We start from the raw sequence: 13,488 nt of genomic DNA, 5'->3' as shown, positions 1-13,488 counted from the left end.
CGTGATGATAGATGTATTTCAAGCAGGGGAGGAACATTTGGATAGATGTGTATGGTTCCTACTTCCTGTATTACCTTGTTAGAGATGGAAAATGTATGCTTTGGTGGAAAAACAGTTTAGAATATTTCAGGCTTGCCCAGCCTTTAGATATTGCCAATTGATGTCATCTTTGATCGTGAGATCAAAGCCAGGTTTGGTTCATGACTTTAATACCAGCACTGGAAATCCAGCCTGGTCTGGATAGAGAGTGCTATATCTAGCATCCCCACCCCCAACCCCTCCCTGGACAGAGTCTCACAATGTCCCTATTCTGGAGCTCTCTGTAGACCATGCTGGACTTGAACTCACAGAGATCCACCTGCCTCTGCCTACAGAGTGCAGGGATTAAAGACATGTACTGGTCTGCCAGGCTAAAATGGGACACCTTAATCTTTCACACATTTTCTTATCTAGTACTTCAAGAACAACATTATTATTTTAAGTTTCAAATTGCATACTGTATGAAGACTTGCAACTGAAGCATGCTCTGGTGTGTTTAATACATAAGTGACACTGCTCACTCACTAGTAAACATGTGTTTTGTATGTTTTTGAATGGTGATGTTACTAGTTTACCTGGGACCATTGATGAACCTTAAAGGTTTGTTGTTGTTGTTGTTGTTATAATGTATTTATTGCTGATGTATTTAAGCACTGGCATGTTTTCATCTAAGCAGCTTTCCATTTGCATAAAATAACTCTTTTAGGTATAATTGATTTGACATTTTAGGATGAATATGATAGGTGCTTTCACCCTTATATAGCCTGGGCATTTAAATATTGAAATGCCATAAAGAATAGTAAACCTGTTATTTACCAAAAGCAACAAACAAGCTGCTTAATTATTAGAGGTCAGATGCATGGTCCAACTCTGTGTACTTTGCAGACTTGTCTCACCTGTATAAATATTTAAGTCATCTTGTTGTCTTAGGTGATGCTCACTTTCCCTTTTATATTTTGTTTTGTTGAAATAAGATCTCTCTACATAGTTCTGGCTGTCCTAGAGCGATCTATATAAGCTAGACTGGCCTCAGATTCACAGAGCTCCACCTGCCTCCGCCTCCGCCTCCGCCTCCGCCTCCGCCTCCGCCTCCGCCTCCGCCTCCGCCTCCGCCTCCGCCTCCGCCTCCGCCTCCGCCTCCGCCTCCGCCTCCGCCTCCGCCTCCCAGTGCTGGGATTAAAGGCTTGTGCCACCACACCCACCTTGATGCCATTCTTTTTACCTGCTTGGAAATTAGGTTTTGAGATAGTGATCCAAAGTACTCTGCCTGATGCTGCCCAATATTGAATAGTAAAATCTGGACTCTCTGGGCAATTCAGTTTTTCAAGTAAATCACAATTTAGATTTCTTTTTAAAGCTAATGATGGCAAGATGTATGGGGAAATAAAGTACAAAGAACTCTTAGAATCATAAAGAATATTTAGTAGCTTCTTTTTGTTTGGAGGTCCTTTCTCTGAAACTAACATGGAAAGAAAGTATTTAGCCTAATTCATAGATATGATCTAGTCTGGAAACCAACAACTTTTTGATAGGAAACTATGCCTTGGGAGCCTGTTTTACTAAACTATAATGTTTGTTTGCATGCTTGTTCAAAGTTCAGAACTGATCAATTGATTTCCAGTGGGAAGTGCTTTTCGGTTTCATGTTATTCAATTTCTGGCTAAGGTTATAGATGACTGTAGTCATCTGTCTGCTCCCCGCCCCCAGTTCCCATCATGCCCATGACCCCTTCTTGTTTCCAGTCTATCCCTAGAATTTTTAATCTGAGTCTGGAAATCCTTTCAGGTATATGCATGTCTATGCACGAATGAGTTCTTAACACACACACGTTCTGTGGGGTGAGACAATGTTTAGATTTCTGCCACCTTTGGGTTTGCTGTTCTGCTTTCGTATGAGCATGGCCATAAGTTTATGTTGAAAGCAAGTGGGAATTAAATCTCTTTTTAATGAGAGAAATCAGTTTCCCTGTGGAGGTGGGGATGGAGCTGCAAAAGAATTCAACCTTAATTAACTTTCAGGACACTTTCCAGAAAATGTCCTTACCACCACCCACCCCCCCACCCCCTCACACCCCCACACACAGTCAGCTGTGAGCATTAGTTAGCACTCATTTAGCACTCATAATGACTTCTTCCATAGCTAGAGAGAGCCAGCGAAGTGTGCTGACTAGAGATGGTCAGATGTATAGAAGAGCTACCGAAGTATATCCACATCAAAGACAAGAATAGGATTTCAAGGAGAAAATGATCAACTCAGGTTTCCGTTGACCTTGAAATCAGAGCTGTAATCGTTGAGCTGAAGGAAAGTTGCAAGAGATTGAGTAAATGGAAGAGGAAGTAGAACTCTGCAACACTCAAAAGTGAGGTGGAGACTAGAACAGTGTCTCCCTCTTACAGCACTCAAGTGGGAGGAGGACTGAGCTCGGCTCCTGAGCACCCAGGGAAGAAGCTAGAAGCTTTGGTGTGTACCTGTGATTTAAGCTCTGCAAGGATGAGACAAGTGATGGAATCCTTGAATGTTTTGGCAGAATCACCGAGCTCCAGGCTCAGTGAGAGACTCTGTCTCAATAAGTTGAACAAGCAGTTAAGCAAGATGCCTGCTGTTGACTTCTAACCTCCACTTACATGCTTACACACACCCATGCACACAGACATCACACATGCTCACACAAAGTGACATGTGAGCCAGGCCCAGGGGCTCTAGCCTGATATTCAGCTACTCAGGAGGCTGAGACAGGAGAATCTGGTTTCAAGGCCCTCGTGAGTTAGTGAGCAAGGTAAGGCCAGGGAATTTAGGATGCCCATCTCAAAATAAAGGAGTAAAGAAGGGCTGGAGATCCAGCACGTGGTAGTGTTTGATTAGCATGTCCGCGGCCCAGATTCAACCCCAGTGCAAAACAAACAGACCACAAACCAAGGAGATGTTTCTGTGGTCTGAGGAAATGAGGGAGGAAAGATTTTTCAAAAGTGAGAGGACTGAGGGGGAGAAAAGAGGAAGATGTTTAGGGAGAATTGTTGTTATTCGTGTTAAGGGCAGCTGGTAAAGTACTTGAATTAAGACTTTTTGGCTGGCTTAAGCATGCAGAATATACCCTGAGATAACTCAGAAGTTGAAGAAGCATACATGGAGATGGATTTGGAACTAGAGAGAAGTTAGTGGTTTGAGCAGTAGTATTGATGTCCAACAGTCAAGATCGCTGATCGTGGGTTTTCCTTCCCCTAGTGACATAGGAGCAGATGTTGGGTTATTTAGGGATTAACAAGACATGACAAAGGAAGTCATGACATCAAGATCTGTAGGACTGTAACTTAGTTCAGCACTCAGCATTTAACTTGCATTTGACAGCAAGTATGGAATCTTTGCTACATATGGAAATAGAACTTCATCTCAACAGTGGTCACTTTGGCCCTGAGGAAATCTAAACGGGGAATTCATTGTGCAGGTGCTCTGCTGTGTGTAGTTTTGGCACAGATTATTGCATTCGTCTTCATGATAAGCCTGTGAGTTAATTACCTCTGCTTTAGCTATAAATACTAGCTTTGCCTCAAGGATCACAGCTCACAGATGTTGACTCAGGGATCCGAACTTAGGCCCCAACACACAGAGACTCATGACTTGCATTGTGCCACACTCCACTTTTGCACTGTGTATGGACATAGTCACCTGACTAGGTTCAAAGTTATGCACACAATGTGATCTAACCTCTGCCACAGAGAAAAGACGAACACAGCAAAGTTGAGATTCTTTTTTTCTTGGCCATTTAACTTTTTGTTAAATGTTCTAGAAGCAGGTGTTAGAGTCAAAAATAGAATTTAGTTTAAAGAAGAATTATTCATTTATTTACTTGGCCATCAGGAATGTCTGCAGTCATTACCTTGAGTCAGTGGTATTTGTCCTCTGTTCAGCCTTGCCTGGAGCGAGTCTGAGTATTTGTAAACATGTGGCATGTGTTTGCCTCCAGGTTCAAAGGCTAGCTGAACTAAGTATAACATCTAGAAAAACTAATCTTAAGTATTTAGTATAAATATTAAGCATGAATACAAATTATCTTAGAATGACCATACTTCATACATTCTAACAATATGTGTAGAAAAATTTGCATATTCTGATACTTCTGTGCTTCTAGTTAGTATCTATGTCTCTCACCAAGAAACATGAATAAATTAGTTTTGAAAGGGCAAGTGTTCTCACTGAGTGTGACAACAAGCATTAATCTCATGTCAAAGGTTTTAGTTCCCAGATTGACTTTCTCCCCTCTTTTTCTGTCTGCTTGCTTTCTGAACCAATGGGATCTTGATCCTTTGCTATCATTCCTCTCTGGCTGATCTTTCCGAAGCACTCCATGAATACCTCCTTCTATTGGCCTTCCACTACTGTCTTTGCCGAGCTTCCTTCCTGTCTTGGCCGCCTTCTCACATATGCTCTTTTCTTATATACATTTTGCTGTAGTACTCTACTCATGCCTAGGAGCTCTTTCTTGCTGTTTGCATTTGCTCTGAAGACAAGCGTGTCTAGTTCCTGTAGTTTTCAACACTATACATGCTGAGACTTCTAGATCTATTAGCTAAACCTCTGCTCTGAGCTCTGGCCTCAAGCATCCGATTGTCGGTTTGACAGTAAACTCATGGCAATGTAATGAGCATGTTGAACTCAGCACATTCAAAAGGATGACCTGGGAAACTCTCTTGATTTTCCTTCACCCTACAGCTTACTCCAACACTTCCTCTCTATAAGTAGCATTACTGTTCAACTCAGTTGCTCAAGGAAGTAATCTAGGTATTGTCTCACTTGTGTGTGTCCTTGCCCTCTGTATTCCTATGACAAATTCTTTGGTTCTGTCAATTATACCCCAGATCTGACATTTCTCATGGCCACCCATCCCTCCTAGGGTCCTCTTGTATCTTCTACTGCTACTCTTGTCCTTCTTGCTTTCCCTAGCTAGAATCTTTGTTTCAAGCATTGTATTTGGCTTCCTCATGTTTAGAACAGGAGCTAAGGATTTTAGTGTGGTTTTACAACTCCATCATCTGGCCTTGCTCAGCACCAACCTTATCATCTAAACCATTACCTAGATGCCTTCCTGACTCCCCCTGGATTGCAGCTCACTCTTCCCCGGACTTTGGTCCTTGCCCTGGCTGCTTCCTTCCTCTCTTGCTTTCTTGGCTTGTTCCTCCCATGTCATCTGTTCTCTGGAATGTGCTCTCTTTACACTGGTGTAGTCACCTTCTTCTCTGTAGACACATGAGCTCCCAAAGATAGAAGTGCCCTGCTACCAGCGTCCCCAGGACTTAGAATAGTACCTAACACACACTTGGTGCTTGCAGATGTTAAGGGGATGGTTGAGGCTGCAGTTAACGAAACAGCTGTAGGAGTGAGGAGGAAGTTGAGCATCCCTTTGTCTGGTGGAATTGTCCATGGCCTAGGTCCAGCTCTAGAAACTCACCCTTCTCCTCCAACTTTGTACCACCGGCTATCTACCACATGCAGACTCATTCCATATCCTGTGTATTGTCAGATCCCGCTCACTTTTCCTCTGCATGTTACCTCTTTTTAAAAAAGATTTTACTCTATTTATAATTAAGTATATATGTGCATGTCTGTGTGTGGTTGGTACATATGAATGCAGGTGCCTGCAGAGGCCAGAAGAGGACATCATATATCCTAGAGCCAGAGTTATAAGTGGCTGTGAGCCTCCCGCCATAGGTGGTGAGAACCAAATCAGATCATCTACAAGAGCAGTTTGTACTCAATTACTGGGCCATCTCTCTAGTCCCTATCTGTTGCTCTTAAATCCAAGCCTCATCTTCTTTGGTTGTTAATTGAAACCTTTATTATCTCTTACTACTTAAGCGTAGGGATCCCTGTCTCAGTCAGCCTAACATAGCCACATTATTATCAAATGGACTTATTTAAGTTTTGCATGTTATTTATCATGTTATACCTCATAGCACAGCATATGGTATTTTATTTATTTCTTTTGCAATAGTGGATGCTCAAAGGGTTGAATGAGCGGGCCTTGCTGAAAAGGGGAGCTATTGTGACTTGTGATGATTCTGATCACAGAACGATGCAGTTCCTCGAAAGGAATTCGTGCTTGCATAATTTTTAAGGCATTTTGTTGTCTTTGTTGTAATAGGTCATTACAGTGACTGTGGACACATAGTGTACCCTTGGCTCATCCTGTCCCACAGCAGAGTCTCGTGTGTTGGTGTGGTAGAATCAAAGTGATTTTGTGCTCGGTATTTGTGCTTTTGTTTTAAAATGACCCCCTTTTCTCTTTTAAGCTAAAATCTCCAGGGATTGTTGAGTTGCCAAAGAGTTTGGGCCACAAGCTGAAGTTCCCATTCCATGGATCCCTTGGGTGCACCTTCCCAGTTTGTGGATGTGGACACCCTGCTAAGCTGGGGTGACTCATATGAAGATGAAGTAAACACCTCTGACGGCACAGCTGAGGCATTTCAGGAAGAAGCCAACAGATCGCCTTTTCTTTATAATCGGGACATTAATGGAAAAGTGGTTCTTTGGTAACCTTTTCATTATACCTTATTGTGTGTGAATTCTCATAATTTTCCTCTAAAGTTTTTTTTTTATTGAACTCCTAGCATTATTGAAATATTGCTTTTACAATACAGCCTTATTGAGATATAATTAACATACAGTAAACTGTACAGATTTAAAATCCACAGCTTAAATGTTGCTGCCCTCTCTGTGTGCATCCATGAAGCCCTCTCCACAGTTAAGACAGTGATATTCCCTTCATCTTCAGGACTAATCTTGTTGGTTTGCCTGTTTTGGACATTTCATATATATGAAATTCCTACAGTAAAATATGTTGAGACTTTTGGACTACTGTTTTCAGTGTAGTACAAAATCGTACTTTTCTTTTTATAACTTAATGTGTGCCCACTAAGAGCAAACTTATCAGCCCCCTGGTTGACGGACAGTCAGGTTGTTTATATTCTTTTGAATATTATGACTGATGCTAATTCTGAGCTGTAATAATCAACTACCCTCAACTATGTAAGCCTTCTGTTATAACGAAGGAAATATGGCAAGGTGCAAATGTACACCATGATGGTTCTTCGAATTCTGCAGTTACTGTAAAGTTCTAAGATGGCAGATTAATTTGAATTGGGCATTTTTCCCCCATTTCTACTTTTCTGCTATTGAGAAGCCAATATTGCAGAGATGGAAGGTTTTGGAGAAACTAGAAACTAGGTCAGTTATCTCCCTCATCTGTCTCACAATTGCTGTTTATCTGTTGGTCCATCAGGAAAGGAGACGTGGCATTACTGAACTGTACAGCCATTGTGAATACCAGTAATGAAAGCCTCACAGATAAGAATCCCGTGTCAGAGAGCATCTTCATGCTTGCAGGACCAGATTTGAAGGAAGACCTACAGAAACTTAAAGGTGAGTGAACGCTCTTAACATTTGCACCTTGCCATATTTCCTTTGTTATAACAGAAGGAAAAAAAAAAGAGTGATAAACTGGGGTACACCTAAAGAAAAAGTATTAGCGTTTTAGGTGTTCTAGAAGGCACAGTACTGAATAGTTCAAAGAATTAGCCTAGAGAGGATTTGGAGGGAACACTAGTTATTCTCAAACCCCAGAGAAGGGATGCTTTGAACAAGGATGGTGATAGCTATGGTGTTGCTGAAATTCTTGATCTAGAAAATTGTGTTGCAATTTAGCTAGAAAATTTTTTTCTGAGAAATAGAGCTTTCTAAAGGTAGGTCATGTAAGATTTGAGTAGCCATTTACCCTGTCCCCAGTCAGTATAACTTTCATACTTTGAATTTGGTTATTTTCATAAAAGCAATAGTTGTATGAGTTGTCATTTGTATTCCATTATAAAGAATTAGAAGACCTGGGTTCGCTGGGCTGCTTGTTCCAGCCCAGAGCACATATGCAGAGCCAGCAAAACAAGTCAAAGGCTGCACATGCACAGTAAGGAGATGCTGAGACCACGAGCTGTTGCCTGTGTGTTCTCTTACTCAGTACTTACTCAGTACTGACGTGTACACTTTCAGGGGTGGAAAAGTGTGTACTACAATTTTTGCTTGCTGTTTTCTAGTTAGCACTCTTTGCTCCCAGTGTTCAGCAGCCTCTGTGCTTCATTATTGTGGGCTTAGGATTTGCAAAGAAGTGCATTTGAAATGTTGAGTCATCTTTGGTAACGCAGATATTCAGTGCTTGTGAGCAGGACATGTGGTGAAGGGCAGATATCACACTAGACAGAACTAAGACCAGAGATAATCTTACTTACTGAACTGGATTTATTTTTCAAACCTGAAAACCCTTCAGGATGATGTTTTAAATGTTTCCAACAACATCCAGCTTTCAGGCTTTGGATTAGAAGAGACAAATACATGGCAAGTGGGATTAGAGCAGCACTTTTGGTCATGATTTCCAGCATCCGGAGTTCTTAGGAACAATAAGAGTAGTGCTAGCCCAAGAACAAGATATTTGTTACTTTTTGGTCAGGGGGAACAGGGTCTCATGTACCCCAGGCGACCCCTAGACTCAGTCCTTCTGCCTCTGCCTCCCAAATGCTGGTATTACTTGAATGCACCACCAAGCCCAGCTCTTTTCTTTTCAAAACTCTGATTCTCTACAACAAACTAATTATGTGTTTGCTTGTTACCTATTTTTAAAAATCAAACTAATACACATATTTTCTTTTAACTAGCAATTTTCTACTTTGGAAGCAATATAAAAAATAATGTGCATACAAGCTAAAGTAACTAAAACTATTATTTTCCCACCACTCAAATATTACCAGTTCTGGCTCTTTCCATATGTAGTATGAAGGTATACACATATTCTTAGAAAGAAAAGGTAATTACATATGTACTGCTTCCAAGAGTGTGGTATACATAGCATCTTCTTTGGAAGATGCATTCTGCTGTTTGGTTTCAGACATTAGATCTAAGCCTAAACTGTAGGTAACATTTCCAGTTGCCCAGAAATGTCCTTTGAGGTTATTTTATCAAAATCTTGTATTTAGTCAGGACACATCCTTGTTAGATATGGATTGAGAGAAGTCCAGCGTCTCCAGAAGCACAAGTGTTCTTTAATCAGAACGGCTGAAGGTCCACAGTCTCTGCATAAGGGAGACTGCACATGTGGGATGAGGTTTGGGGGGTTTATAGGATAAAAAATAGGGGTGGGGGGCCTTTGAAGATGGAAGAGTCTGTCTGCAGGTCAGTTCCTCTGCAGTCTAAAAGTAGATTGCAGCAGGTTTGGTTTGTGGAGTTTCCATTCAGAGGCCCCCCGTGGATGCTGTCAGTCACTCACCTTTGTCCAGAGTGTCCCAGGCCACCTGAGGCTTTTAGGTCCCTGACCCTGCACTGCTTGTTAGCTGCTCAGTTCATCCTCCTTAGCAACCCCCACAGATCACTAGGGAGTGAGGAGTGAGGTGCTCAGTCCTGGGAAGATTCTTGCTTTTCCATATTTCTTTCTTGGAAGAAATCTTTCTGCATGCTGTATTTTCTTGGGTTGTCTTCCTTTTGTTTTTGTTCTCTCTTCATTTCTTTTGTTTTGCTCTCTGTGTGATTTCTTCAGCTGTAGTTTCAGCCCCTATTGAACTTCCCTGTTCTTAGGGTTTCAGCAGTCTATAGCAAATATGCCTAAGTGCTGTTTTCTGTCCTTTCTATATATTTTTTAAAACAGCCTTCTGGTCTTGACTCAGAGGTCCTGCATCCTCTGGCATGTCTCTGCATTACACTTCTAGTGTCAGGACTTCTGATCATGTCGTAAGTTTCTACCCTGCCTGTTGTATATTAGGAACATCGTTAGTTTTGTCTACTTCCTCACTTCCTGGGGATCTTTAAGTGCTAGTGGTGTTTGAGGAGAAATTGAAATGCTAATGAGGCATGTTTTGTGCCTGTCCTACTTGTTTACCTGCTTGTTTACAATAGTGTCTTATGTAGCCCATACTGGCTTAGAACTTACTATGTATACCCCAATCTGTCCTTTAACTTGGACCCTGACTCATCCTCTTTGAATACTGGGATCACAGCTGTGGGTCACCGTGCTTGGCTGCTTAATGCATTCAAGCTGCTGACAGGGTACAGATGAAGTTGCGTATAGATATTTAATTCTGAGTTCTAGGATCTGGAAGTCTAGTTTCAGGATGGCGGCAGATCAGGTTCTTCTGAGAGTTTCCGGGCCTCTTCACATAAGAGGAAGCAGTCTCTGGATTGTGTTGAAAAGATATTCATCCTATCTGTGAGGATTCCAGCACTATCTTGTCTCATTCCTCTCACCTCCCAAAGACACACGCTTTGATGCCCACATGCCACCATGAAGTTTCAACATGCACAAATTTACTCCATAGCAGCAAGGCTATTGGTTGGTGGGTCTCAAATAAAACAGACATTCTGTGGTTTTAATTGGGGGAATTGAAGGGATTGCTTTATCAGACTCAACTCGTTCTTTGTCTTTGGCCTTAGATTCCCATGTTAGACAACTGATGGTGGCAAGCAGCTAGCATTTTCCTAACAGCATTAGTGCCTTAATTGAAGCCCCCCTCTTTGCACTTGTGAGTGGGGTTCTGGATTCCAGAAACTCAGCATCTCCAGGGAATACTCATTCATTCTGTTGTATCAGTGGTAAAGAAAGTGTAACCTCGCCATGCTGGTTTGAGGAGGGTTGCTGTGGCTTTGACTGTGTACCCAAGCCATCTCGTTATAGTCCCACATCTCAGCATGGTCTGACAAGTAATTAGGAGTCTTTCTAGTGTTCTCCAGAAATATCAATAACAACGGCCACTGCTACCTGTGTGCACTTTGCATAATTTAACTCATTTGATCCTCTAAGGCCAGTGTCTCCCTTAAGTAGGAAATCAAAGCGGTGAAGCCATAAACATACCCAGAATTCCCACATGGACACTTTGGACTCTGGATTTAAATAAAGCAATTTGCTTTAAGTCTGACTCTGCCCTTCAGTGCAGTCAGCCTCATATTGCTTACTCTGTTTTCCAGGCTGCTAGGTTTCTCTCCTTTAAGCCAGTTACCCATAGACCATTGACTTTTCTTCCCTCAAAAACCTGGTTAATCCTCTGTTCTTTCTCTTCCCCATCTTGTTATATAAGATTGTGCTTATACCTGCTGTCCATCTCAGCACCACAAGAACAGAAGGAACAGACGTGGATGCTTGTATTCAGTCCTTTTTAAAATAACATTCCTCACAGTTCTTAATGCACTGTTTTATGCTTTGCAGATTTGTGTCTTTCTAATATTTACAGGCTTTTATGATCCCCTTTGTTTCCAGGTTGCCGAACTGGTGAAGCAAAATTGACAAAAGGCTTTAACCTAGCTGCTCGGTTCATCATTCACACAGTGGGACCCAAGTATAAGAGCCGCTACCGCACTGCAGCAGAAAGTTCGCTGTACAGCTGTTACAGAAACGTGCTTCAGCTGGCAAAGTATGGCCTGTTCCCTCACGTGCTGTTAGAGATGAAACCTCACTGTGGAAAGCAGACTCTGAAGGACTCAGATAGTATCTCTCAGAGTATGGTTAGATTTTACATTAATATAACTGTCAAATAATACAGTTAATGATTGTAAATTTATTGGTGGGGAAAGAGAGATGCAGATTTGCATTTTGAGAATACTTGTGGATTATGTATATAGAAAATTGTTTTAATACAACTTTTGGGTTTTCTGTCTGGTTGCAGAGAACAGTCCATGTCTTCTGTTGGCTTCTGTGTCATCAATTCTGCAAAGCGAGGTTATCCGCTAGAGGATGCAACACACATCGCTCTTCGTAAGTGATGCTGGAGGTGCCACATATAAATCAAGGTCTCAACATCTTCCATCACTAGAGAAAGTTCTAACTAGAGAGCATCATGATATTCTGGCAGACTTTGCGTTGCTATATTGCAGAGTTCTCAGTTAGTATGTGCAAAGGCTTACAGTACTTGCTCATTAAGTTTGAAAATGATACCAGACTAGAAAATATCATTAATGTAATGAGTATTTGAATCAAATAAGAATAATCTTAACAGTTTATAAAAATGCAGCAAAAATAAATTCATAATATATTAGAATAGTATTTTTCTATTTAGACAGCTGTAACCATGGGCCTTTCTGTGCCCATCCCAGTTCCCGAATAATGACGTGGAAACTACATTTATTTATAAGCTTTTGGCCTTATAGCCAAGCATTGTGTGGCTGGTTAGTTCCCTCTCCTTCCTTCCTGGCCTGCTTCCTCCTCCTTCTCCAGCTGGCTGAATCTCCCTCACCTGGTTCCTTCCCAGAGTCAGTCAGTATCTATCTATCTATCTCTCTCTCTCTCTCTCTCTCTCTCTCTCTCTCTCTCCCCTCCCTCTCTCTCCCCCCTCCCCCTCCCCCTCCGCCTCCCCCTCCCCCTCCCTCTCCCTCTCCCTCTCCCTCTCCCTCTCCCTCTCCCTCTCCCTCATTCTCTTTCCAAAAGTTACACCTTACGATTCTGCTTTCTGCTATAGGCCATAAGTGTTTTATTTTAGCCAATCAGAAGGTGACAGAGAACAATGCTTTACAATATACTGAGTTGGAAGATGCTTTATAATAATGACAATACCAAGCCTGAACAGCAACCAGATCTCTGGGTACAGAAATCAGCATTTGAATACACAGTGCACAAAATCATCGTCCAACAGACAGCACCTTTCAGAAGTACTCCTTGATTATAAAACTGTGTGCTTAGGTTTAAAAATCACTGAGTCCAAACTGACCTGTATAGAAATTTGTATAAAAGTACAGTGTTGGGCTGAGGGCATAGGTCAGTGATAGACTGTGTACTTAGGATGTATGGATCTCTGAGTTCAGTTCCTAAAAATAAAAACTAGTACTCAGCTTGAGAGTCCATGTCCTCAGTGTATTCCATACATTTTAGGTCACTGTCACAGACATTGACAAATGAGGACAATTTGTTTGAAACATCAGTGGTATGCAGATATGATGCTCATCTTCAAATACCTGAAGGGCTCTCACAGTGTCCTTATGCTGCGATACATTTTGAGTGAGTCTTTTTCATAGGGTTTGGGCAGTCTTCATAACCTACATTGCCCATCCACCTAACTTGTCCACCCATTTTCAGAAGCCTGTAGTAATGATTTGAATGAGAAATCTCTCCCCATTATCTCAGGCATTTGAGCACATGGTCCCCAGTAGGTGGTGCTGTTGGTTAAGTCTAGAAGATAGAGGGAGGACTTCATGTCACTGGAGCAGGCTTTGAGAGTCTAAAGCACTGCCCTACTTGAGGTGTACACGCCCTGCTTTCTGCGTGTGGCTTATGATGTGAGCTCTCAACTTCCTTCTCCTGTCACCATGCCTGACATGGTGGCCATGCTTCTCCATCATGAGAGACTCTCGCCCCTCTGGAACCATTAGCCCAAATAAACTCTCCAATATAAGAGAGAGAGAGAGAGAGAGAGAGAGAGAGAGAGAGAGAGAGAGAGA

General features: G+C 41.9%; 1 protein-coding gene across 2 annotated transcripts in view; it reads left to right on the top strand.

Moving 5' to 3' along the window:
- The window catches only part of Gdap2 (ganglioside induced differentiation associated protein 2), a 44,536-nt gene that overhangs the window by 950 nt on the left and 30,098 nt on the right, over positions 1–13,488 (top strand). For both annotated transcript variants that reach the window (XM_028752988.1, XM_028752989.1), the window contains exons 2-5: positions 6,324–6,563; positions 7,313–7,452; positions 11,318–11,471; positions 11,724–11,812. In XM_028752988.1, the coding sequence (XP_028608821.1) occupies positions 6,388–6,563; positions 7,313–7,452; positions 11,318–11,471; positions 11,724–11,812 (559 nt within the window). In that variant the 5' untranslated portion in view covers positions 6,324–6,387. The remainder of the gene's footprint in view (positions 1–6,323; positions 6,564–7,312; positions 7,453–11,317; positions 11,472–11,723; positions 11,813–13,488) is intronic.

The sequence above is a fragment of the Grammomys surdaster genome, unplaced genomic scaffold (genome assembly GCF_004785775.1).
Source record: "Grammomys surdaster isolate TR1022 unplaced genomic scaffold, NIH_TR_1.0 125941, whole genome shotgun sequence".
NCBI lineage: Eukaryota > Metazoa > Chordata > Mammalia > Rodentia > Muridae > Grammomys > Grammomys surdaster.
This window is presented reverse-complemented; position numbering and strand designations above follow the sequence as displayed.